Source organism: Acanthochromis polyacanthus, chromosome 1, assembly GCF_021347895.1.
Source record: "Acanthochromis polyacanthus isolate Apoly-LR-REF ecotype Palm Island chromosome 1, KAUST_Apoly_ChrSc, whole genome shotgun sequence".
Taxonomy (NCBI): domain Eukaryota; kingdom Metazoa; phylum Chordata; class Actinopteri; family Pomacentridae; genus Acanthochromis; species Acanthochromis polyacanthus.
Window position 1 is genome coordinate 23532663 of NC_067113.1, and position 26589 is coordinate 23559251.

A 26589-nucleotide genomic window follows, 5' to 3' on the forward strand; every position below is an offset into this window, starting at 1 on the left:
GAGATATTGGAAAAATGGCTGATTTTACAAGAACAATCTGTTACATTGTAAAGATTTTTTTTCTAAACAAACAGAACAAGAACACCAAACTGCAACCTGAGAGGATCAAACGTTCAAGTTAATGAAACTGATAGGAGCTTTAATTCTTTAAATATTAATTATAGGCCGGTGCATAAACATCCAAGGATATATGATAACAGTTCTTTGTTGTTGGCAAATCAATAGCAGATAACATCTACTGCATCAGTCATGCCACTAAGCTTACCAAAACACTACACTTCAGTGACCTATAGGTGACTTTGAAAGTGAGATGGGAAGGTCAAATGATGGCTTACCTAGAAAGGAAAGGTTCCTCTCGTTCAGTTTGTCTCGCAGCAGCACCTCATGCTCTTGGCCGATAGCGCTGAGAATAAAGTCAAGGATCCCAAGACACAGTGCAGCAACAATATGTCTACTGAAACTCCAGTGTGCCAGTACAATGTGGACTGAACAGGTGCAATAACATCAAATTACATTAGAAGTTCTAAAACAATATTTATGTGAACACAAAAAGGAAATCGCAAAAAATCCTGCTGCAAGACATTTTGCCTGAAACCATAACACACAGATATTCGGTGTCGTAATCTCAACTGTGCACGTTTGGCATCAGTTACAGTTAAGAGTGTGCTTTCCTCCACTATTGGTTTACCATGCAAAGTGAAAGCCACTTCTCCTCATGCCACTGTAGGGCATAATCAAAGTTTCAGGTCAACTTAAATCTGCTTTCACAACAAATCTCCAAAGTGCATTACCTAAATGAGAAATACGAATGCCAGTTTGACGAAATGCATAGAGTGCATGGACTCAGTGCTCTGCTCATTCCTCTAAAATCTCTGAAGAAAAATGCTTTTAGAATAAATGCCATTTTGTATTAGGATGCGTGATGCTTGATGCCACAGAGAGGAATTGTGCACTTATAAAAGCCGGATGTCATATATGCATGACTTGATTTTCGCACGAGAAAGAGAAAAATTAAGGTGGCATTATATTACCCTAAACAAACACCAATCACTCAAAATGGATTCTAATTAATACATATGTACCGTGATTGACATGCATGCATAAAGAGCTCTTTTTCTCATGTGTGGATTCTTTGAAAGCACGTAGCAGCAGGGCGGTTATCATGAACTCTCTGTGGAAGAGTAACAGACTTTAAGTTGACACTGAGAGGACGGCCACAGAATGGCAAAAAGGAGGGGGGGGGGGGTGTGGAGGGAGGGCAGGATGGGACAGGGTTGACTGGCCATGAACAGAACAACGCAGCCCCGCCACACACAAGAAAGCCTGGACAGACACAATAACACACGGACGTACACATGTACACTCATTCAAATAAGTCTCCTCCCCCAGGAAATAGTTGGTCTGCTACCCAGCTGGTTGCCCCTAAATAGCCTGGACTCCCATTCTGCCCCTGTGGTCAAGGCCAAAGCACTGCTACATAAAGAGGGGGGCATTTGTAGTTGGGAGAGGAAACATTAATGTAGTGATACCAAAAAGCATACATGTGAATTATGAATAAATGAAATTAAAATTAGTAGTTTAACCGATGTGACCAAAACTCAATACAATCCAAATAAAAGCGATTTAAAAATCTGCATAGAAGAATATTTGCTATTTTTTTCCCCCACACAGCTTTTAAATGATAATTTTTTTTCCTGTATCATAGAACATTGGGTCTGATCCACTGCATGCACATGGAGATGCATTTAGATCAGCCTATCTTCTCCTCCTCCTCTACCCTCCATCGCCTTACAGCCCCCTGTATCGGTGATAGTGGGATGGCAGGCAGGATGAAACACTTCCTCTGTGAAGCAGAACTTTTATGTCAGGTGAAGCCAGACACATCTCATCCCCTTCAATAGCTCCTCGTCAATTTCAGGCTTAAAATTTTATGGGATAGGATACTGTTTGATGCAGTCTACCAGCGGTCCATAACAGCAGTCATTTATTGTGCACTGAAAAGAGGGGGAAGAAATATTATGGCGCGCCAAAAGGGCTGGGTGGGTGGAAGAGAAGTGAGGGGAAAAGCCCATACAGTGCAGGGAGAGGGGAAAACACAGGAGATGCTGGCAGATTGGCAGGCATGACCGCCGGCTCTCACGTGACCTCATCAGCAAACATGAGCGGCTGATGCCGTCTGTCAGCCAGGTGCCGGAGTAACATTTAAAAACTCACAGTACATGAGCGCAGGATTTATTAGATGGGAAACTGTGAGGCAACAGACATACATTTTTTTTTTAAAAACTAGAAAATTTAATCAAAGAAATGGAAATCAAACAATTAAAAATGAGTTTTGTAACGATTCAGCTAAAAGCAAAACTTAAATTGTTTACCTGATAGATGTTTTTGGCCAAAATTTGGTCTGGAATTAACGATGGCTCCTTCAACATGCCGTTGAGGACTGTTTTAGAGGCTAAAAAAAAAACAAACAAAGGCAAGAGAGGGAGTAAGACACAAAAAATGATCACATCAATATCACTAAGCAAATACTGTGAAACACAATAGCTTGTCTAATTTCTATAATTTTATAAAGAAAATATCAAACTGCTGCATAAATTGGAGAGCACAAAGTCACTCAAACAGCGCAAATGCATAAAGAAAGACAAGCTGGACATTCTTTAATTCACCGTGCCGCTGTTAGTGCAGTATTTCTACACTTGCCCATTAGACGGCTGCTTGGTGTCTATACAGATTTTCTATAGATAAATGTTTCAGTCCAGAGCACAGGCGCTTCATGTAGTTTATCTATGTTATGAACACTGACTATTCTGCATCTCTCATCTCCATTCTTGCTCTACTAACATTATAAATCAGAAAGGGAAGCCTGCCGGATTGACTCACTGTTACTGCAACAGCAAAAAAAAATTCCTTAAATCATTTCTTAAAAAGATTTGGATTAAATGGATTGTATCATTGTGTGACGAAATGGTTGAGGCACGCCATTTTAGTGATATATATACACATGCTCCTGACAGACTTGCAGCATTACAGACAATACCAGGAATGTTTCTATTCACATTTCAGGCTTGGATGGTGCCTGCACCAACACTGCAGAGATTCTCGAGCCCATCTAGAAAACTGCACACACTAAATAACTGTTAAAGACAGTGCAGCTTTATTTGAAGATTTATAAAAATGGATTAAAAAAGAAAGTTAAAAAGCCCCAAATGAAAAGGATCAATTGATTGCCGACTGGATCATTAAGCCTCTGTTAAATGAATTTCATTAACAGAAAGACAAGTAGACACTTCTTTCCTGTCCTGTCTTGCCTTATGCACTTCTTTCAATGGCACTACTCCTTGAGAAAACTATCACAGGGAGGACAAACAGTGCTGTGATCCCTCATCTACCTTACGATGAAATAAAAAGTAGGGAGGGTGGAAGAAGAACAAAGCACATTCAGCACGCCCTTCTCTCTTATGTTTCTTCTGTGTCTTTGTCTCTATATTTTTCTGCCACAGCTTTTTTTGCTACCTGCTTTCTGTTACAGTCTCTCCCAGCCACGGTGCTCCCCCAGCCCACCCCATAACCCCACACTCCCCTCTTAGAGCTGCAAGGCACAGGGCTGTGCTTTATTTCTCTGCTCATTTTTCTCGGAGATTGGTACCTTCACACGCAGATCCATACCGTGCTCCTGTGCAGCGCAGGCGGCGGTGAAGAAAGAGGGTTATATTTTCCCCTTGAGTTAGGACACCTCATGACAAATGATAATGGATAATCAATAAAGTGGGAAATATGAGGCAGCAAACTTTATGAAGCCAGGAGACATATTACTCCCCAACAACACTGGTTTCCCTTAACAAAGTCACTACTCGACTGTGCCTAATAATCTGAAGGAAAATCAAAGGACCCGCAACCACATCAGCAATATTGGCAACTTATTCCACTTTAATGGCATTTTGATTGATTTTTTCCCTCTTCCTAATGGTCGTTTTATAGATTTGACGCTGCTTCTGCAAAACAGCAGTGTGTAATAAACCTCCCCGAAGGCAAACGTTAGCCATTAAAGCTCTTGTCTTACTAGCGCTCATAATTGGAGGTTGACCACCACCACATTTTGGTCTCTCACATAACACACACTTCTAGGACGAGCCCTCTCTCTCTCTCTCTCTCCTGTGCCTCTCCGGCCCTTTGATATTTTTGGTAGATGGCCACAATAAGTGATAGGACCCCTTTCTCCCGCTCTTTCTGAGCGATGGGGTTAAAAATAGCCATAAAGAGGTGACCTTGGCGCTGACATTGTGGAATTTCAGCCAAGCATTGACCTGATGAAAATGGAAGGCCAGGCTGCTAATAAATCAGGATGCTTTTAAAATGAGTTTACCCTAATGCTCATTCATCATGGGCTGTAATGCCATTTGCAGGCCCGGGATTCGCTGCTGTGCACAAACACAGCAGTAAATAACAACAGGGCCCTTGCATCCTTCGCATCGTTGCAGCCTCCAACATCAGCATACATTTATTAAAGACGCCCCCGCCTTGCATGGCAGCACACCTCTATGACACCCTGAGCTCCTCTCTGCCTCACACACACACACACACACTCTTTAAATACACACACTCAAGGCGTACGCATAAAACACGTGCAGGAAAATAAAAAGCACAATCTGAAGAACACCAGACGCAAAGAACAAAGCCCTGCAGCACAACTTTGCACCTTGTAAACATTCACCAAATTTACTGTAATTGTCCCATGTTGGTATAAATTCTGACTAAGGCACCATATCACACCGTCAACATCTGAAACGGAAAGAACAGAGAAGAGGAGAATAATAGATGTGAAACGCTACGCCTCCATTGGGATTTGCTAAAGAAAACAAGCAGTGTAAACAAATCACGAGCCTGTTTTCATATGCAACTCCAAAACAAGATAAACTATATAAAGCAAGGTAACAGCCACATAACCTTAGCCGGATTTCTCGTTGCTTACTTGTGTCATTTGTAACTACTCTTCTTTCCTGCGTGAGGGTGAAAAAGTCATTATCTCAAACACAAAAAATGTAGAGAAACCTCATTAAATAGCAACATTTGTTGAGGGAGGACCGTAATAAACAATAACGGATGACGATTGTTATTGCCCCTGACACTGATGAGCTCCTCTGCAAGTTTGTTTATTAATTAAAAAACCCATTTTTTTTTCCACGGGTGGGGGGGCAGTTACCCATTTCCTCTGTATGCCCACACACCCCCCCTGCCGACGTACACACACACACACACACACACACACACACCCCATGCACAAGTCATTGAGCTGTGGAGGGGCACTCGTTCATCAAACTTCATGGAGCAAGGGAGAGACAGGTCCTGATAATGTGCGCCGCTAAAGCTGATTTTCCATGATGAATCTCGGAGCATATAAATTGGCTAATATCTGAAAACATTTACAGATACTAGAGGAATTGACTACTTGTGGGACATGATGGATGAGGCTCTCCAACGCTGGCCGACAGCTCTGCAAATCTCTGCGGCTGCCTAAAGCCCTCATTTGATTTTCCAATTTACTCCTTTTAAATTTATCCTCCTGCATTGAAAAAAACAGAAGATGGGAAAGAGAGAGAGGGAGAGAGTGGTGGGAGACGAACAGAAAGGGAGGGGGGAAAAAAAGTGTGTGTTTTTTTTTTTAAACTATCTGTGGTGGTGTGTAGGTGCTAGTTGATGATATGAGGTGGTATCTCCTGTGCAGGAGGAGCCCAGTCCCTGAAGAGGTTACTGGGGCAGAACTGATCTGCTTCCACCTGATTCTTCCTGATAGCGGTGAGATGAGACTCTACATTTCTCTGTGTGTGTGCGTGTGTGTGTGTGTGTAGCTGTAGTAATAGTAGATCTGGGGAGGCTCTGCTGTGGAGAGAGGCTTCCCAGGTCAGGCCATTAGACTGTGGCAGAGGCTGACTGGAGCTCCTCTGCTGAAAAGGAGTAATTAGTATACTTGTCAAGTGAAGTGCCACGGTGCTGCTTACCTCCCTCACACCCACCCCTTGCATACACACACACGCACAGTAACACTCACGCTGCCTTTGCCTCCTTACTCCCCTCCCTTCTTGCTAATGAAGTACCCTTGCTCTCATTATTTGAAAAAAAAGGGTGCATATAAACACACCAGCTCCGCACAGTGGAGAGGTGAGAGAGAGAGAAAAGAGGAGCACTTGAAGACAAGAGAGACGGAACCATAACAATCATAGTGGATACGTTGAGATTTTACCGGCTAGAACAAAATACAATATTCAGTTATCAACACGTTTTATCTGCAAAACACTGAAGTTATTATGAATTCTGTCAGGGAACCAAAAGATCATAGTAGACACTAACATTCTCACAGTGTTAACATCAAACACGGGACATTTATAACCTTGCGTACAAGGCTTCTGTAAAGGAATGTGACAATAAATCTTAAAGGCGGTCGAATCACATAGTTACAAAACATGGAGCAGCAATCTAATCTGGAGCTGGGCCTTGGGAAAATGGAAAAGGTCAAATAGCTAGCAAAATTGCCTCCTCAAAAAAAGTATGTCTAAATCTAGAGGCACATCACCTCCTGTCAAAGGAGGAATAGAGAGAAAGATGAAGAGATAGCAGGAGGGGAAAAAGAAAGAGCATGAGCTCCCCCAGTGTGTCTGCTAGTGACTTCTAAGAGGTATCTACTGACAAGGAACCGGAATGACAATACAGCAGTTACAGTGCAATCGTATCGTTTACCGAACTTTTGCTGAAACAAATCCTGTGTACACATAATGTAGTTTTAATATCTTTCCATATCAAATATCACTTTTCTATCAATGTAAACACTTTAAATCATTTCAGAATATACCTTTTTTGCTGTCTAAATACATCACTTCTGTCAATATTTGTATTTCTAACTTTGCTGTATTTCATTGATAACATCTTGTTTATCTACTGTATGAATATCACTGTATTGTTTTAATAATCAGTAAAAGAATAAACAAATGTCAAGATCTTTCCTACTTTTTTTCATTGTGTATTATTTATAATTCAATCCCTCAAGTGTAATGACTGTTAAAAAACGTCAAATTCAGATTTGATTAAACTCACTTCAACTGAAACATGCTTTACTGTCACTATATACACTTATGCACTTCTACAATATATGCACAATGTAGCTCTGCAATTCTCCAGTAGGAAAAAAAAGAAGATATTGAGAATAGAAAACTCTATAACAAACAGCATTATCGTAAGAAATCTGTAATCACCCCGGTTAACTTTACCTCTGACAAAAAAAACAACAACATATAAATAAACGAATAAAAAGCAAAATAAAATAAAGACAAAATATGAACACATTTTCATACGATGCTTTCTGGAGACTAAAAACCTAAATGCATTCATGTCCCCCATGCATGGACCTGTCAATTATTGTGCTTCAAAACAACAACAAAAACTACCCTGCGAAGAATTCCGGCGTACACACCGAGGCTGTCACAACTGGGTGCACATGTGACCTTTCCTCCCCTGCTGCCCGGTCTGTTTTCATGAGGCAAGGAGCATTATGGATGTTGATATCATCTTCAATACGCGATAAAACTGCTTTGAATGTATTGATTCATTTACAAGCGCCACCAGATAGTCTTTCATTCTGCTTGACTGATGCTCTCTCCAATACTTTTGCTGCAAGCAGAGGGGGAGGCGGCTAGTTGGCGGTGTGTCGTCATGTCGAGGTGTGGTGGTGTGTGTAGCTAGTGGGGAGGAGGGAGGGAGAGGGGGGGGGAGGCAACAACAAGCGAGCAAAACAAAACAAGGAAGGTACAGAAAACAATTTAAAACTCTGTATTGATCCAGCGCTAGTGATTGTACATATATTCCACAGTCCCAGAGGCCCCATTCCTGTGTCTCTTAAATGCAAGGGGAAAGAGAAGGGGAATAAAAAAACGATGGCGCTAGGCAAAGGCAAGCCACTCACCCAGTTGGGGGTAATGTCCCTTATATAGAAGTCTATTGATCTTTGCAGCGCGCCTGCCTGCCCTCCCTCCGGAGTCCGAATAAAACACACAAACACACACACATGTACACTGGAGCGCAGTCTGGGGCTGGAGGGGGGCATGACAGATACGCCTGCCAATAGCAGTGAACCAACCTGTTAGCTAATTGCTAGCAAAGACAATTATCCTTGCATTGTTTCATAGTGGAAACACATTACGGGAGTCTAATATACACACAGGGAGATTCGACGATTTGACCGTGCAGTCCATGTGGGCAGCAATTCATGTGCAAAGGCCAAGCAGGTCATATGGGGATTGTAGGGAAGCTCTGTCAAAACAGAAGTCACCCTCACAGCTACTGACTTTACCACTGGCAACAGTGGAGAGGTAACAGTATAATGATATCAACAACTGAACTACCACATAAACTATTAAGTGTAAATTTATCTGTGTTCCAGCGTGTGTCTTTAGTTTGAGGGTGATTTAGATCTAAGATTAGTCTGTAAAAGACATCTAGTCTCTGTGAAATCACTTTCTACAAGGCAACATTAAGCGCTAGCCTGCAAAAAGTGAGATACCGCGCGGTTGCAACACTGTTCAAATTAAACAACGATCATCCAGGAAGTCTCATCTGCTACAAATCTATTCTGAGCAATAATAAAGCATGTTTTCACTGTATGGAGATGGACGGATGCAGTGTGCCATTATCTGAGACAGAGTGCTTCTCCTGGATGAATGCCCTGTTCTACAAGCTGCTCAGACTAGTATTTTGACAGGCAGTGGATAACGGTGGGTCCAAAGCAATCACATCTTTGACTTTGACAAATGGCTGTGCTGTGGCGAAGTTGAAAATAACACACATCCACTTTAATCTCTTTCTTGATTAAATTGGAAGCACGTCTTTTTGACATCATGCGATTCAGTCTCGAAGCAGTGACTATTGCACAGACACGCACACACGCCCAGCCCTCAGGACAGACCTATTGAAATGATACGGAACTATGTGTGCATGCAATATTGGAAGTCCCAGAGTGATCGAAAAAAAGACAGAGAGCGGGTTTTGTATGAATTAACAAATATATGCAAAAAAGTGTAATTGAAAAGGCCTGTATTCTTTCCAATAAATTGTAGAAGATGATGTAAGTTTTTTTTTTTTTGCCAGAAGACAGCAAAAAGACACTAACCAGAATGCACGTGGACAATAATTCACACAATTTCTGGAAAATCTCTTTGACACGTTCAACAAAAATATTTGCGTCTGGAATTTTGTTCTCCCGCAGCGTGTCCATCAGCGCTACGGAGGAATGGTTTGCTTTTTCTGCCACAGTTTTCCTCAACTCAATTTCCTCAGTGGACCTCAGTAGGCACTGAGAAAGAGAAGGGAATGAGGGACGAGGAGAAGGTAGAGGATAGATGGATGCATTGGAGGATGGAGGAGGGCGAGAGAAGAAATCAGGGGCGTTATAAATAACACTGATGAGGTGAGCTAGCATTGATCCACACTGCAGTTGAGAGGTGGGTGGTCCTCCTAGCACTTAATTGCCAGTCATGTGCCCTGGGATGCAGCTACTACTAAATGTGGTCTGTCTCTCATTAGGGTTGGACAGGCTGAAAATACAGCAGCTAGTCTGGAATTGGGACTCAGAACAGAAAGGGATTCAGAAGACAAAGTGCTACAATTAAGACTGATGGGGGGGAATGATTGAAAGGACAGAGGGAGAAATGAAAAAGTGTTACTCACGCATTTCACCGTCCAGGCCCTGCAGAAACCTCTCCAGGATGATGCGAGCCATCAGCGCAGGAGACAGATCCACCTTTACATAGATTGAACGACAAAAACGAGAATTAGCCCTAATAAAAACAAGCTGTGGCATCACCGGGGAGTTAATGCTACTTCAAAACATAGGTACGGTGGAACTGTTATTCCCCTCTGGAGAATCGCTCCATTTACAAGCCTTCAGACTAAATCCCACATATCCAGCTGGAAGTGCAAATATATTCTTAAAAGCCGAGGCATTACAGAACTGAAATTACACAGCCAGTCCACCTTTGGCTGATGTCACACAGATAATAATGATCATAATGGCTCTAAATTATATTATTGTATTTCCAAACCTTGACCCAACTTTTGACAATCCCTGTGCAAATTGCTCTTTTAAAACCTTGCTGTGCAATAACCTTTCCCACAGGACCCAGAGATCGCTTATTACGCAGCCAAGCTACCTGGCTGAATTGCCTTCGCTGCTGTCAAACAGACAACCCCAGTCTCTCATCTTGTAAGAGAAAGCAGCACACACCATGCACAGGCAAGAGACAATGGAGAGCTTTAATCATAGAATGATCACCAAGGCAAAACTGCAGGAACCAATAGGACACACCTGAGGGACTATGGGAATGCAGGTCTTAATAGGAAGCATAGAACCTGTGGCTGTAGCACTCTTTGAACACAAAGACACCTTGAGAGATGAGCAATGTTTTTGGTTTGAGTGCAGGGAGAAGCCCTGACAGGTAAGAGAGCACTAATGACTGACGCTGAGGGTGTCTACCTGACCACATTCTGATCAGAACAATGCACTCCCACACATGATAAACAATACTGTTATTACAAGGTGGAGCGGTACATGCAGAAAAAACTAACAGCTATTCTTAAGGTCAACCCAATAGAATAACAACAAATGATTATAATCCAATTAACAAGCATCATATATGTGTGAATGCATGCATTAGCTTTAACGATATTTTCTCAAACATTGCATTTGACCTCTGTTTTTATATATATATATATATATATATATATATATATATATATATATATATATACGCTGTAAATAACACGATGCATGAAGTCATTCACTGCTAAATTTCACAGCCTACTCAGTATAGTAGGAATTAAAACATTGCTTGGAGACTTTGCCATTCCTAGCCAGCTCATTATGAAACAACACTCTTACAGCCAAAGATCATTTTTTCTCTTGTTAGCATAATTGGGGACCAAAAGTGAATTTGCCCTCAGCTCGCAGTGAGAACGGAGTGTTTCATCTTTTCTCTGAAGCTTCCTGGTAACGCTGGGAGCAGAGACGCTTCTGTCTAAACAATGTCTTTTTACCCACAGTAGTATTTGTTAACAACTCCATAATATTGCACAGACAAGGCAGCTTGCAAAAAAGGCCCCAACATGTCTATAATAATTAAGGGGTGAGCACAGAGTTTATATCTTCATTAAGACCTCTGATAACATTTCAGACTTAGCATTTGTAGCCTGCAGCTATGTAGCTGTCTCTCTAATTCTTCTAATTTTCAACCTGCTTTCTTCTCTCCTCTCCATCGTTCCTCTTTGTGCTTATTCGCCTGCTCTCCGCTCACACCTTTGGATAACAACAGAGCATCAGATCCTTGGTAACCTGCATCAGAGCTGACACATGAAAAATGGCAACATTACCAGCGCTGGCCCAGCCTGAATAAGGACCACCTGATTAGTTCAGGTACTTGCATCTCCCTAATTTTCATATTAATCATGAGTCCATCTCCATTCTCCAGTCAGGCCACAGCACTTGAGGAGTTTAACATGCAACTAAGACTCACTGAGCCCTGAATTCCTGCTAAAAATATCTACTGTTAAGTAAAACTCCATTTTTATTAGCCCCCAAAGCTAATGGGTGTCACATACAGCGCAGCACAACTGTATCTGTTCTAAAGCCAGTATGGTTAAGTAACCTTTACATAAAGCTCCTCATAAAACATGCAAAAAACAGTGAGCTTAGAACCCTCATTCATGGACTTCTTCTGGGGGCAAAAAATATCCATAAAGAGTTTTCATTATTGTTAATCATTTTCCTCAGTTGGAGATATATTGTCTCATAAAGACATGAAAGTACATCAATTAGCAGTCTGGGAGACCATGAGTGCTTGGTTTAAATGTTAAGTAGCATATTAAAATGACAGTTAAATGGTTCATAGACAGTTATCTCTGTGCTGAATTTAATCCTTTCAAGAAAAAAAAAAATCATGCGTCAATTAAATGGAGAATGAATAATGGCAGTTAGCTTTGAGGTACCAGTGATGCATGGGAACTACGCTGACGTTAGATTAAGAAACCCTGAAATCTCATTGCCTCATGTAAGCAGCAATCAAAATTTAAATGTTCATTTAAATGTCTAAAAAGGTTACGCAGTCCATGCAAATGATCAAAATAAGAGGAAACCGAAAAACTAACAATGTATTCAAATTACAAATAAATAAATGCAAAAAAAAAAAATCTGAGTCTGGCTTCATAAACAACACAGACAGCAAAAAAATGTGCATAATCTAAAATGTACTTTATTGAGTCTGTAGCTATTCAGCAACATTAGCTGCTGTGGTTGCATTGTTGTAAATACACAAGAACAGTTGATCAAGTTTTTGCCACTACCCTTATGGAAGTGTTTATTTACTGACATGTGCAAAAGGTGCACTGCAGAAAGCTCATCCTGTGAATAATTTAAATTCCTAAAAAAGTGATTTTATAGCAAGCACACAAATATTTATCACCTCCTACTGAGTTTTGTAGTCTTCAATAGCTTATGTTGTACGTATGCAGCTCCTACTACATCAACCAGAGTACCGACGCTGACCTCCCAAAGTAAATAACTGATGAAGTGATGAAGAGGAGAATTAACCAGTGACCCCGTCCTCACCTGTCCGCAGTTTGTGGCAACTCTGCCAGAACCGCAATTTGGAAAATTGCATAATAAAACAGAAAAAGTATTTTCACATCTGCTTAATAGAGCCGAAAGCTAATTACATTAAATAATTGATAATAGAGCCGACCATTTTACCAATTTCCATAATGACTAACAGACAAGGGAGAAAATTTAAAAAAAAAAAAAAAAAAACTGCAGCAAATCCTGTTTGTTCATTTATAGAAAAAGAACTTTAAACTTGTGATTATTTTTTTTCAAAGCAAGTGAAATGACAGAGAGAAAAAAACCCACTAAACTTTTAGGCTGTTACCTCATTGGCCAACTCCAGCAGGACAGGAGCAGTGGGATGTGCTCTGGCTTCACTCAGATACCTTCATTATAACAAAGAACAACAACAGTAGTGAAAAAACACAGCCCACAAAGGCAGACAGAAGGGTAGAGGGGGCTAGATCAGGCTAGCCAAGACATGCTAATGTCCCTGATGACTTTGCCCTGGGTGGCATATGGCAGGCTCTGTGCGGTTAAAACAGCACTGCTTGAAGGGCTTCAAATTTCCTTGAAGCCAGACAAGCATATGATAGTTAGTTAACCCCTGCCGCCCAAAAATCCTTTTTTCCCTCGCCAGCTAAAACTGCAACTCCCCTTAGATCTTACCCAGATCATCTCTGAGGTTTGCTGTTGTAAGTGGATTAGAAGTGCATTATCCAGCCTTATTTTCCCCAGAACAATGGCCTAATAAGCTAGATAAAGGCTAATTGCAATATGCAAAGAGGCTTTTCCCTGTACTGCCTGTGTTTTTCCCCTTCTATTTGTTTTAATTTATCCTTATTCATTGAATTACAGATAATCATCCCATCATAAGCCTGTGTAAGGCAAATGTCCAACGGCTGCTTATTTATTTATTTTTCCGTTCACAGTTTGACATGGAGAATGCTTTAGCTTAGCAGGTGCAAGTGGAGGTCTGGAATGAATCCTGAGGGTTAGTGATTTGTTTGGAGGAGATTATAACTGTCACGGTGGCCCACCTACTCTCGTGTGACTTTGGTAAGTCCCCTCCTCATCCAGAGAATGGGGAAGACAAAGAGAGCCCACAAGAGTGGGACGCAGAGCAGAAAAATGAAGGAAACAGTAATAGAGATGAGAGGAAGATAAATAGAGAGCACACACAAGACAAAAAAAGAAAACAGAACAGGGAAATCAAAGACTATAATGCAATGTGATACAGTACCTTTGGTAGTGGCTTTCAATGACATCTGGTGCGTGGTGTCTTGAGATCGTCCTTTTGGTCCGTTTCTGTCACAAAGAGAAGGCCAAAGTAGGAGTCATAATAATAACAATAATAACAGCACTTACATGCAAACATCATTTCCATAAAATGCTATTTATAGCAGCAAAGCGCTTTCCATTTTCAGTCCACCTAACTGAAATGCAGAGTTGCTCAGCCTCGGCTCCTCTTTCATGTTCTATGCTACATGAACAAGCGCAAGGGATGAGGGGTCACTGTAATTTCATTTCAATAAGTTTCCAAGGGGTCAGAGTACCAAGGCAACCTTGTTCAAACCCACCATCCCCCCTCTGCCTCCCTCACTCAAACCTTGTATTCATTTCCTCTTTTTCGATCAGTGACATTATTCCACATTGCACACTCTGACATTTCCATGCAATTCAATTGCCATCCTCGTCGAGAAGGAGGAGGACAGAGGATAAAAGAGGAAGAGCATTGGTTAAAAACAACTTATTTAAAAACTACTACACACAAAAAAAAATGTAATTCCACAGAGACAGGCAGTGTGACTGACACCTGTCAGTGGGATGATAAATGACTCCATTTTCTGCCTGTGCTGCCTTCTGCCACTGGCGGCAGCGGCCATTTATCATCATCCGCTGTCAGCCGTGGAAAGCAGCAGTGACAGTGCGAGTCAGCAAACATTTAGCACACGCAGCCGCACTACACGGGGAAATTATTATTGTCAGAATAATAATGGTTTAGCATAATTTATTACAGGTCCACCAAATAAGCAGGGGCTAGATGTTATTAGACAGATGGATGGGAAGGCTTGGCAGACATCCACTGAGGCTCAGGCAGGCAAAGGCCCTCAACGTGAACGTGACGAGGAGGAAGGGGTGGAGGAGAGAGGGTGAAATAAATGGGGGTATGGTAGGGGGGGGGCATCCTCCAAACCAATCAGAAAGCTGGCAGTTCAATTACAAAGAAATAAAGGGACATTCATCATTCAATTAGGCACCTGTCAGGGCTCACAAAGGAAGAAAACTTCTAACCTGGTACTCCAGGGAGAAGATGCTCAGAAGAGTGGACTGCGAGTGACTGGAACAAATAAAAGAAGGACAAAGTTAATTACCAGAGTGCATTGCACAGAGACAAAGGGAGAGGGGAGCTTCAAAGCTGGGGCCAGCTGCCCTGTAATCTAAAAGAACATGAAAACAAGTGTGGCAAAGTTGTTCCAGATGAACACCTCTGACAAAGGATTCCTGCCACGATGGTGTGGGGGTAGAAGAAAGGGGGAGGTTGTGTGTGGTATGAGAGATGAGAAAAATATTGCCCTGTTTTTTTTTTTTTTAGCAATTCATACATAGCATCACCTTCAATCTTCTGTGTTCAATTAAAGTGCTGAAACCTAAAACTGCTCTTAATTGAAACTGCTGCTGTTAGAAAGCTACACAAAAGCAAGAACATTTATTCAAAACATGACAAAATTGCGAAGAAATTAATGACATTTATGCACATTTCTGAGGGAAGTGTGGCATTCACGGGAAATTACGTTCCCAGGTTTGATTTCTTTGACAAGTTAATGACCACAGTGAGCGTCGGTATTTGTTCATATGACTGCTCTGGCAATAAATACGTCGAACAAAGTTTTCCTTCTTCATCATCAGTGCTAGCACATGGACCGATCTCGAAATATTCACTGCAGCTGATGAGCTTTGAAATGGAAACTTTCACAGCATGAAGCTGTGACTCCTAGGAGTCGGTCAATTCCATGGGTTGCCATAAACTGCATTCATCTCCAGCTCCAGTCAATGTCAGACACCTGGCAGAGAGGCAAACCTGGAAAACAGGCAGCTCCGACAAGGACTCACAGCCCCTTCGATATCCTTCCCCAACCCCCACTGCATCCTTTGAGCTGAAAATATTTAAATACGTGACAGATATTACTCTAATTGGATGGTGCATACCTCCACCCTGCATATCAACAATAAACACACAGATGCACACACACATAGGAACTTCTGTGCGATGGTCTCCAGTGGTTTTTCATCTCCATATAGTGCTCTCAGTACAGTTGATTGTTAAATTTAATGGACTTTTCATTAACAAGTCACCTGAGGATGGTATGTAAATACTCACGAGAAGCTGAAGCTTCCAATCTGCATTAAAATATTGAGTCCATACAGGCTTTGACATCAATCTCTATGAACCATGAAATAACCATGGGACATATAGACAAAGCCAAAAGCATCTTAAACATTGATTCTTGTCTCGAGCCTGTGTCTGTGATCATTCCTTAATAACAGCATCTTAACCGCTGGAATAGCTGAGCAGTTTATAATGACTTACCACACCAAAGATGTCATCTTAGGTTCTCTAGATGCCTGTTGTAAACAGCTTTTTTTCCAACTATTTCAACCCATCACAAGATGAGTGTCATTGTCAAACACAAAGTTACAGCTACAGAGGAGAGGGCCAAATGTTTGAAGTAAAAGAGAAGACGGGGGAAGCTCTCAGGAAAATACGCCGCCACCTCAGCATTAATTTACAATGATGCTTGGGGATGAAGGGGCCACTGCAATTAAGTGGGCCATTAAATGGTCAACTGTCAACATGTGGACACTTAAGGGAAGAAAAAAAAAATTCTTCCACACTTCAACCTTGCACCTGAGCATTTCAACAACATTAAAGCCTTATTGTTGGCATGGGACCATCGCGATCCCCCCGTCGGAACAGACATCTGTTAGGTTTTAAATGGATTACTCTCTATAATGAGCATGATTACTGCTTAATTGCTAAATCTATACCCTGTTAACTTTAAAGGCACATAAACTGCTCTTAATATCTATGAAAACATATCTGTTTCAAAAACACTAAGAACTTCGGGGACTTTTGTTTTCCTTTCTTACCTCAATCAGATTTTACTGACATCAAAAGCACCGCAATTGTGGACATGAACAAAAAGTACTGAAACAAAATTAAATATTGAGAGATTTGAAGAATTAAAAAAGAGCAACATGAAAAGGAAAGCGCAGACATCTGTATTAAAAGCAAGAGTTGTGTGCATTTTATAGAGTTTGTCGAGTTTTACACTGCTGTAATGCCCCTTTTTTCATTTAACAGACATTAACAGTAAGTTATTGCAGGTTTTACATTAATGTGTATCCATCCTGTGCTCTCCTGGGCATAGTAGGCTCACTTCATGGTAAAATATGTAGCCAATTGCAGTCTTACAAAGTGGATGTGATCTGCCTGCTGAACAAGAGCGTTACATTTATACTGCAATTCATCTGCCTCTTTGCCTCGTAACACCAGCATTCAAGGGACTCTGTACTAGCTGAGTATTTATACAAGTGACTTGATAACTTGATAACTTGATAACCTGACTCATTTCTTTCTGTAGTTTTTTTTTTTTTGCCTTAAATAAAGTTAATTATTAGCTTTTTACTCAGATTTGTGCACATGATTAGCACAGCTGGAGGCTCATTTTCTGTATGAAATATATAACATTGCTATGATATGACAAAAAGTTTAAAGCAGAAGAATAGATAATAAGGTAAAAAGAGTCCAACCTTTTCTGTTTGTGATGAATTTACAAGTAAAACTGACTAAGAATATAGTAGAGTGGAGAGAATTGTTTAAAATAATAGAATAGACAAAATTTTCTCAGAGTAACTCTATGACAGATAATGGGCTGTCCTGAGCACCAAGTGTATCTGTAAAATAACATTTTTATTTTTTATTACATTTGTAAGCAAACTTAAACATTTGAGTTCACTAATCCCCGTCCAAAATACTTTAAAAAAATGTCAGGCATCAAACATAGAACACAAAATGTTACTTGAAAAGACTCCGTGACACTGCAGTGCATCCTTACATTGACCTTTATGCGAGAAGAGGAAAATAAAAATCCCCCCTCTCCGATATAATTTAGAACATGGGGAAACAGAAGGTTGGGAGACAGAAGAGTGGTTAGGGAATCATTCACTCTCAACCTAATTACCCTTCCTTACAACATAAGACGGAACATTAATATGCACTGGCACCCAAAATAGTAAAGCAGCAGATTAAATTAAAAACAATTAAGGGCTTTCACTTTGTCACTGAGCTAGTATGGCTGTCTGGTCAGTGCTTCAGGCTCTATTAAGCTAGGATATCCACCAGTTGTGGATCTGACAAATCCAAGTTTGAGTGCTGAATAGCCGCGTCTCCGTGTGTATTCAGAGCGTATCAGTGTCTCAAACATACAAGGAAAAAATACGCAGTGAAAGGCCTTGAAATTCCCATCAACCTAATTAATAAGAGAAGGCGGAAATTCAAGCTATCAATTATATTCAGAATCTTCCTATTTACAAATAATTAATTATAAACAATAGCTGTAATTTGGGTAATGAAAGCCACCTGGCTAATGGCATTGGTATCATATGCTGTGACAGTACTTAGCATTTGGTGGATCTGCATGCAGAGAGTGTTGTATGGTGCAACTCTTCGGGGCATGGAGCTGGCTAATTGAGGCATAGCACATATTTTTACTAATGGCGATGAAACAATTTTCAGAAGGGAACGACATGGATGAAATGACTCACTCTTTCAAAGTGCAAGAAAACTGGTTCAGTTCACTTCCACTGCCACACCTGCAATACTTGAAATACAAGCAAAGGCATTTTTAGCATAGTTTGGCTCTTTTAAAACATCCAGTGATATCGTTCAAGCAAGATTGCTGACAATGATAAACCAAGCATTTAGTTTCCTATAGATCAATATTTTATAAAGTAAAAAAAAAAAACAGCTGAATGTGGGTTAAAAACACTGCATATGCAAATGCTGCTAATTACACATGCTGATAGGCAAAATGCTCACATCTGTTTCTCAGCAAAGCCCACCGTCATCAGCGGCAAAACAAATGTGTAGAAAAAAAATCTTTATGCATTAATGTATAAATGTGATATATTTTGACAAGCGATAGAAACAAACACGAGTCTCAGTGTGTCGTGAGGCTTCAAACAAATACTTGCACAATGAGCACACGTGTTTGCAGTTCAAATTAGTTTTTGTGCTGCAAAACAACTGGAAAGCCTAGTGTAACCGACAAAGAACAGCCATAGCTAGATTTTATGCAGAAATATATACTTTTAATTAATCTTTTTGCTATATTTTCAACATTAGGTGCATTTGAAGAAAGAGTACTGACTCAGAGTACATTCCACAGTGTTCACTGACCCCCTTACCCACCATCTCTCTGCAGAGGGCCATACAAACCTACAAGCCCGTAGGGGACTATGGAGAGAAATGGCTTTAGCAGAGGCACAACAGGGCATCTCAACTCTTACTATTGTCCTAATAGACGAAAAATATGATCCCCTACGCTGCTCCCTTCACTTTATTACAATCTTTAAAATTTCTGTCTGCTGAGGTGCCCTGAGATGTCACAACTATTATATAACAGTGGTAAAAAGAGCGAGAAAGTCCCCACAATCACTGCCCTAATTGTGATTCCCTCTGAAAGCTGGGGATCTTCACGACTGTGTCTGTGGCAAAACATGTTAGAACTATTATGGCGCGCTGCCATTGTTAAGAGTGTAATTATTGTCATTGCTGCTTCTGCAAACTCTCACAGAAAAGCAAAAATGAGGTCCATGTTATCCGTCAAGTGGCGAGTGTCCACTGGTCTGGCAAAGAAACACATTACACTGACCAATTGCCTACTCCCCCAAGCGTGGCTGGGGAACTTGTACCATTCTGGGCAATTTGTTTCATTCTTCTACTGCAATTGATCCCAGTATGCAAAGAGAACCTCAGGCAAGAGACTCTACTATAGCAGTCTAGCTGAACTGTGGAGCTCTGTGTTGTTGGTTAGTAACTGGGGGCCACATTTACTGTGGTGCTAACACCAAGTACAGCGGAAATATATTGATCTTACTCACAAAATCTCATATTCCTGTGTCCATAATTTCCCTATACTAATATCACCATCTTATTCTGTCTAGCAATCCAGTGACTACACTTTTTAACCTTCAAGACAGCGTCCTGTATAATCGCTATAAGCTGCACCTAACTTGAGCAATGAGCTGCTTACCTCAGTGTTTTTAGCCCAATGAGCCAAAAAGGCTTTACAATCTATAGTGTGTGCTTGGACAACATCCCTACAATATGAGGAGGAAGTAGTCATTCCTGTGCTTCCTAATCAAGTAATTGATTGCATCTATTATTCATGAACTCCTTAGCCTGACATGAAGTTGTAAACTCAGCACAGCTTCTCTTCTTTCTACATCTCTCCTCTCTGCTTACACTTCATTCATCCCTTCACCCGTCCAATGCTCATCTAACCACATAAAGCTGCGGAATTAGTTTGCCAGTCTCTCAGCCTTCAAGGGTTGTACCCCTAAGCCCCAACTGCCAGTTTGTGTTTTGTTCAATATGGGCAGCCAGAAGTGTGAGGCTGTGCACTGGAAGCCGTCGGGGGCTGCCCCCACAGGCTCTGCACTTGATCAGTCTCTGGGTAATGTCATGGCCACTTCCAGCCTACAAAATAGCTGCAGAATTCCACCTTCACAAGAGCAACGACGGCACAACTCGGTTGATTCCACAGTGAAAATAGTGACTTAAACATATTCAAACCGAGACTTTAGATCATGTAAAATGTTGGGAAAATTCTTGAGTAGGCTGCTTAAGATCCTTTTCAGTCGATAAAATTCAAATGGATATCTTTAAAAGGTATGCTGCTCACAAGGAATTGTAATAGTGTGAGTCCTAAAAAGGTAGATAGACAGAGGGATAATACAAGGGATGATAAAAAAAAAATGCAAGCCTTTCACTGAAAAAAAAAATCTAATAATTTGTTGGGGTCTTTTGTGGAGTAAAGCTAAATATATACAGAGCCTGCCAGTTTAATGCATCGTGCCTGTTACCAAATCCTCAAGTTTAACCAGCATGTAAACAAAGGGATAACCACTACAGCCCCAATAAATAATCAATGAGTACGTCCCTAAGCTTCATCCTGAGCTATTATCATCAAAAACAAAGTGTCTGTAGCCAAGAAATCACCATATCAATGGCACATGCCACAACAACCCTGCCCCACGCTTTCCTTCCAAAGATCATGCTAGATAAACCCCAAATAACAGAGAAATTAACAAATGCTTGACATTTGCTCAACATCCATTATTCTGACACTTCTTCAGAATTTCAAAAGGCTGAACGCATGCTTAATCAACATTCATATTCCCAGAGCGAGCTCCAGCACCATATTGCAGCCCGCCTTAGTGCTGATGAAAACGGCACATTAGGGCCCGATTCGAAAAACGTTCAGGGAGTCCTCACCAGGGAGCTGTGCGTGCATGTGTGCGTGTATGTGTGTGTATGTGTGAGAATAAAAGAGAAAGAGGCACTGGTAGTGTTTAGAGGGGAGGGATGCTTCACACTTTACTGTTTAAGCATTTTCCAAAACAGAGGCATCTGCCCTTTTCTGCTCACCCTCCTACTTTCATGAAAGCCATATGAGGAGTGAGCTGAATGGCATTTTAAAGAGGGAGGGGAGTGGGGGGGGGAGATCATTACATCCAAATTCATTCATAATATAGCACAGAAGGACACAGAGGACTCTCACATTCCCTCCCTCTTTATCTTGCCCTCCTTGCACCGATTCTCTCGGGGGACAAATGGTGGAAGGACTGGGGTCCCCTCTAGACCCAAGGGAAGCCAGGCAAGGCCTCAGAGAGCAGCCCATCATTTCCAATTCTAATATGTGGCAGGAGAAGGACCTGATGGGACTGATGTCACATTTTTCCCCACACCGGCCGGCAATGAGCCCTCTTGCCTCCTCCCTTTGCTGCCTAGCCACAGTCCAGATACTAGACAGGACACCACAACTGACTAAGAGGAGGGCAGGCAAGATAGGGCAAGAATGGGGGTTGATATTTGCATGTCCCTCCATTGTGAGTGGGGGTAAAAAGTGACAGCACCGTGTCCAATTCTTTTCCCCCCAGAGCAGCTCGGGCCCAGCAAGAGAGGCCAGGCTGACAGATGACTCCCAACATCTGTGTTATGCAGCCGTTACAGATGAGGGACTCCACATCGCAATCTCTCTCTTTCTATCTGTCTATAGGACACTCCCTCTCTCCTCCCACTAACCCTTTTCATAGTGCAACCCAAAGACTGACAGACCGTCCGTGGAAATTACCTTGAAATGGTCAATAACAATCGTGTTGTTTAAAGTTTAAAATTTCTGCTTTGTGAGTCCGCAATCAAAAGCAATGACTATGAAATGATTTTGAACCTACAGCATTGAGAGATTGATGACAATGAATTTAAATGTTTTATATATTCCATAATATAATCAGGTCAGTTTTATTTATACAGCCTAATACAACAAATCCCAAAGGTGAATGAGTCCTTAGGAAATGCCCCAAAAAACTTTCATATTGAAATAAACATAAGAAATTTTACAGAGCAACAGTGAAGGGATTCTTTTTGCAAATTTGCTCAAAATTTAAATCAGGATATTTTCAAAAACATTTTTTCTGATCCCAATACATATCACAATATAAGATATTGCACATTCAGTATATTGTTGCAATGGTTACAAATGTGTGTATAATACCCGACAAGCATACATGAAATACATTCATTTTAGTATTACCTTTAAAGTTGTAACTTGCTCAGAAACATTAATTTAGTCAAAGCAGAATTAGTCAAACGGCTGCACTCTTTATGATATCACTTCGTGTAATTAACAGATAATACAGAATTACAGTCTAGTTCTAATTGTAACTATCAGCATGCACTTCAGTGTATCACCTGGGCAACTATTTCAGGCATTACCTGGACTAGTGTTACTTTGCTTGAAAAAAAACTGTACATATTCTAAAATTATCGCTTAAGAAGACAATTAATGCGCATGGAAATAACATATGCTTCAACCATGATACTGGTAGACAACACATGAATTTACAGTTCACTCAACATTGTTTGCATCATGTGGAAATCACCTAGGAACACACAAAATAACGTGAGATCCAGATACCTGTTTTTCCTATTATAACCAAACCATTCTTTTGCCCATCACTTCAGTGCAGCCTTGTCCACAACAAACCCCTAACCCCCTCCCCCCCGCAAACCCACCCCTGCCAGCCCCAGCCTGGCCAATATTTACGCAGTGGCAGGGCTCCCACACAGTCCGAGGGGACAGGAGGGGTGTGGGGCGGGGGTGGCTGACTGCTGTGCCTGAGCGCATGCTAAGAGATGATGGATGGCCTAGTCGATATGTTATGTCTTAAGAGCCTGATTTCCTGCCAGTCCAATCACTAACCCTCCAGAGCCCAGCTCAGCTGATTGGACAACCAGAATAATTTCGCAGGCTGTGAAAACACTGCTGCCGTGCCTGTCTGTCAGGCCCAGTGACGAGACTCAGGGATTTTAAAGAGCAAGGGCCTCCCCAAGATTGGTTATGGTGAACGAAATAATAACAATAACCAGCAAGACTAAACAAAAGAGCAAGCACCTCTGAGAGAGAGAGATGGGGCAGAATTATTGGAATGAAAACGACTCAGTGTTTTCCTTTAATTATTACACCCAGCAGTACTACTTAAAAAATGGCATTTGGACTGTTGGTAAAAGACAGCTTGGATTACGAAACCAAAAGGAAAAAGGGAAAGTCAAAATAAATAGATAAAGGACCTCCTAGTGTCGGTGCCTTAACATGAAGGATATTGGATGCACTTTATACGCATGACATATTCTGTAAAATGCTGACAGTGAGAACAAAGGCGAGCTGAAGCTCCACTGCGTCCCCTTTGGGGACCTGATACCTTCTTCTAGATTGGTGATTAGGGCACAATGGAAGTAGGAAGCTCCAAATACATGCGACTTTGTAAGTGACCTCGACGGGATCAGCCATGGTGTCCTGGTGGCCTTGGGGGATTACACATGTTACATTCAATAAAGTGAGGGCCCTCAGTGTCAAGGAGAAAGGCAAACACAACCATTAACCCCTCTCTTCGATTTCTGGATGTGCAGCCGCTGCATGGCAAAACATTGGCTAATTCTGAGGTGGAAGCCAATATAGAAACCTGTGTGGAATTAGTTAGCAAATGAATTAAAAATGCTTAAAAAAGATAATAAAACTGAGGCAGTGGAGTAAATGCTGCTGCTATGGGGACTTCAAGTCAGATGATTAAGTCATCATCAACAAATTTATCTTAATGGGGTCTCATCCATGTAAATAATTTCCTATAAAGGACTTAACTAGGGCTACATAATGTATCATTTAAGCACTGACATCATGTGTACTAGTCACATTTCAGGAAGTGCAATGTGAAGGAAGGCAAATTAACTCAACCACATCATGCTACAACTTTTTTTTTGCAGCTTGATACAACTCACGCGATGCTCATTTACAATGACTAATCGAGAGGAGGAATCTGTCTCCAATTTGAGACTTCATGATTACACTGAGGTTTGTTTTTTAATTTATTTACAAGACACAACTTGTTGACATGCAGGCTCCACATGTGCGCAGCAAACTGAGCATGGAAGAGGAAGAGCAGAATAGAAAATCTGGTTGCACAAAGAAACACATCCTCAGTTGTCTCGAAGCATTTCAGCTACAGAAAACAGAATGAGGAACAAAAACAGGGACTCCATTCGCTGTGTCTTTCAGGTGTTGCCACTACACGAGGCAACACAACTAATTTGTTTGACCATTTAAATCAGGACCACAAAGCTCTGTATGATGAGGGCAACGCCAGTCCTGAATGCCATACAAAGCAAAAAACCTTTTTGAATACCATTACCAATGTTGGACCATATGAAACAGGTTTCAAATGGATATTTTAAAACTTTTTCAGATACTTCTTTTTCCAATGCAGATGCACTCCCCAACACAACGAATTCTATTTTTTTATATCAAAGGATATAATATAGAAAAACTAAATATCACAAAGCTATCCGTTTCTAATATCATGCAGCAGTAATCTCAACACATCCTGTCTTGCATATTTTGGACATTGTTATATATTTTATTGCGAAACATGTTCATATAAAGCAGTTTGATATTGTCATCTCCTGTCAGACATTAACGAAAACACACACACTGTAGATGTGCAACCACTTACTTTGGAAATTTGTCCTTCAGCATCTTCATATATTGGCGTGTAGGTCTCAGTTGTTCAGTGCACCTCACAATCTCTTTATATTCAGCTCGGGACAGTCTCATGTTTAAATAACTGTTGGATCTGTCTGTTCAAACAGGGAGATAGAGTTTAATTAACACATGTTCCTGCAGGAATCCGATTTTGGGAGGCAAACAACGTGTTAGGTGGCTGACAGCTGTCAAAAACAGCTGTAGTCTACCTGCATTGCTAACCAAACTTAGCTTTACGTTGCAGCACGACGCACGAAACGCAACGAAATAAACCGTCTCGTGCATGTTCAATGAGTTAATGCATGCTTATTTTGTGTAACATGCTATCATAAATTATTCCATGACAATAAATAACACGTAAAGGGGATTGTTTACCCTCGATTCCTGCTGCTTGAAAACAGTTCCCGATAGCCGCTTCCCGCTAGGAAGTTGAAGAGCAGACTTTTGTGTGAACAGCGCGCTGATTGGTAGATTTGTCCATCAGGCTGAGTATAGTGTTCCATGATTGGCTGCTTGGCAGCAGAAGGCGGTGCCAAGTCGAGACATGTTGCTGCTCGCTGCACCTCTGGTCTCTCATCAGCTGCCAGCGACATAGCGGCACATAAGTAGGTATTAGTAATGAAAAGACAGCCAACTGGAGGAAAAAACTCTGAAATACACACACAGGGGAGGAAATGCTTCATGGGGAAAGAAGTTACGGAGAAACAGAGGCACTGTAAGATAGAGAAAGGAGGGAACGCCTTCCGTTTGTGTACGTAAATCACAGTTGAGCAATTGGTGTGACAGATGTAACTATTTTTTATTTATAGTTGTGGTTCTGCACTCGCATTTGTTGCTCTCATTGTGGATGACAGCAGAGACAATATGCCGAATATAAAGCTGCCTGTGGCCCATAGCCTGGTACTTCTGAAGATGTAGCCCTTTTTACTGGAATCCCCACACGAACCCCTTTAACATTTATTCGGTCCGGTGACCTACAGGCATAGGCTTTAGACAGAAATTTAAAACAAACGGAATATTTAAAGTTTGTTATATATATTTTCCCCTGGCAGTGCTGCAAGTTGTGGTACAACTTCATTGCATTTGCTCTTTTGTTCATACTGCTGCTGCTTTATTTTGTTTTTAATAGGAAATTGCAAGAATTGAAGAAGATATCTGAACAGAGACATCATTGCACTCCATCTCTAAACAATAGTATCCCTATTATTGCTATCCCTAACACCATCTGTGAAACAATAATTAGCTTCCATTCAGAGTGCAGTGATTGTAATTAAAATGTGTGCTGTATTCTCTTACCTTTGTAGTAGTTAAATTTAGGGTATAAATAGAGATTCTGCTCTCCTGGCTCTTCTTAAGTAATTTCCAAAACACACAGGAGATGCTTTGGGCTTTCTCCAGCCATGTGCACCCAGAACCAGTTACACCATTCACTTCACTAGTGATTATAGTGCTTTAAATGATTGCAACAAAAATATAACATAAAAGATGATAACACAATGTAGAGTAATGTAGTAGAAAAGACTCAAATATTTAAATGCATCTATTTTTCTCTTTTTCACATTATTGCCTCTA

General features: G+C 41.1%; 1 protein-coding gene across 2 annotated transcripts in view; it reads right to left on the reverse strand.

Moving 5' to 3' along the window:
- cdin1 (CDAN1 interacting nuclease 1) overlaps positions 1 to 25625 on the reverse strand; it is a 53599-nt gene extending 27974 nt beyond the window's left edge. Inside the window, exons 1-9 of one of the 2 annotated variants that reach the window (XM_051952050.1) lie at positions 25393 to 25625; positions 24989 to 25108; positions 14930 to 14975; positions 13878 to 13942; positions 12960 to 13020; positions 9712 to 9784; positions 2373 to 2452; positions 1945 to 1994; positions 336 to 403 (exon numbers count right to left, since the gene is read on the reverse strand). In XM_051952050.1, coding sequence (XP_051808010.1) covers positions 336 to 403; positions 1945 to 1994; positions 2373 to 2452; positions 9712 to 9784; positions 12960 to 13020; positions 13878 to 13942; positions 14930 to 14975; positions 24989 to 25108; positions 25393 to 25610 — 781 coding nt within the window. In that variant the 5' untranslated portion in view covers positions 25611 to 25625. Of the gene's footprint in view, positions 1 to 335; positions 404 to 1944; positions 1995 to 2372; positions 2453 to 9711; positions 9785 to 12959; positions 13021 to 13877; positions 13943 to 14929; positions 14976 to 24988; positions 25113 to 25392 lie in introns of both variants that reach the window. The other variant, XM_022214916.2, reaches the window with a different exon arrangement.
- Between the last annotated feature and the right edge of the window lie 964 nt (positions 25626 to 26589).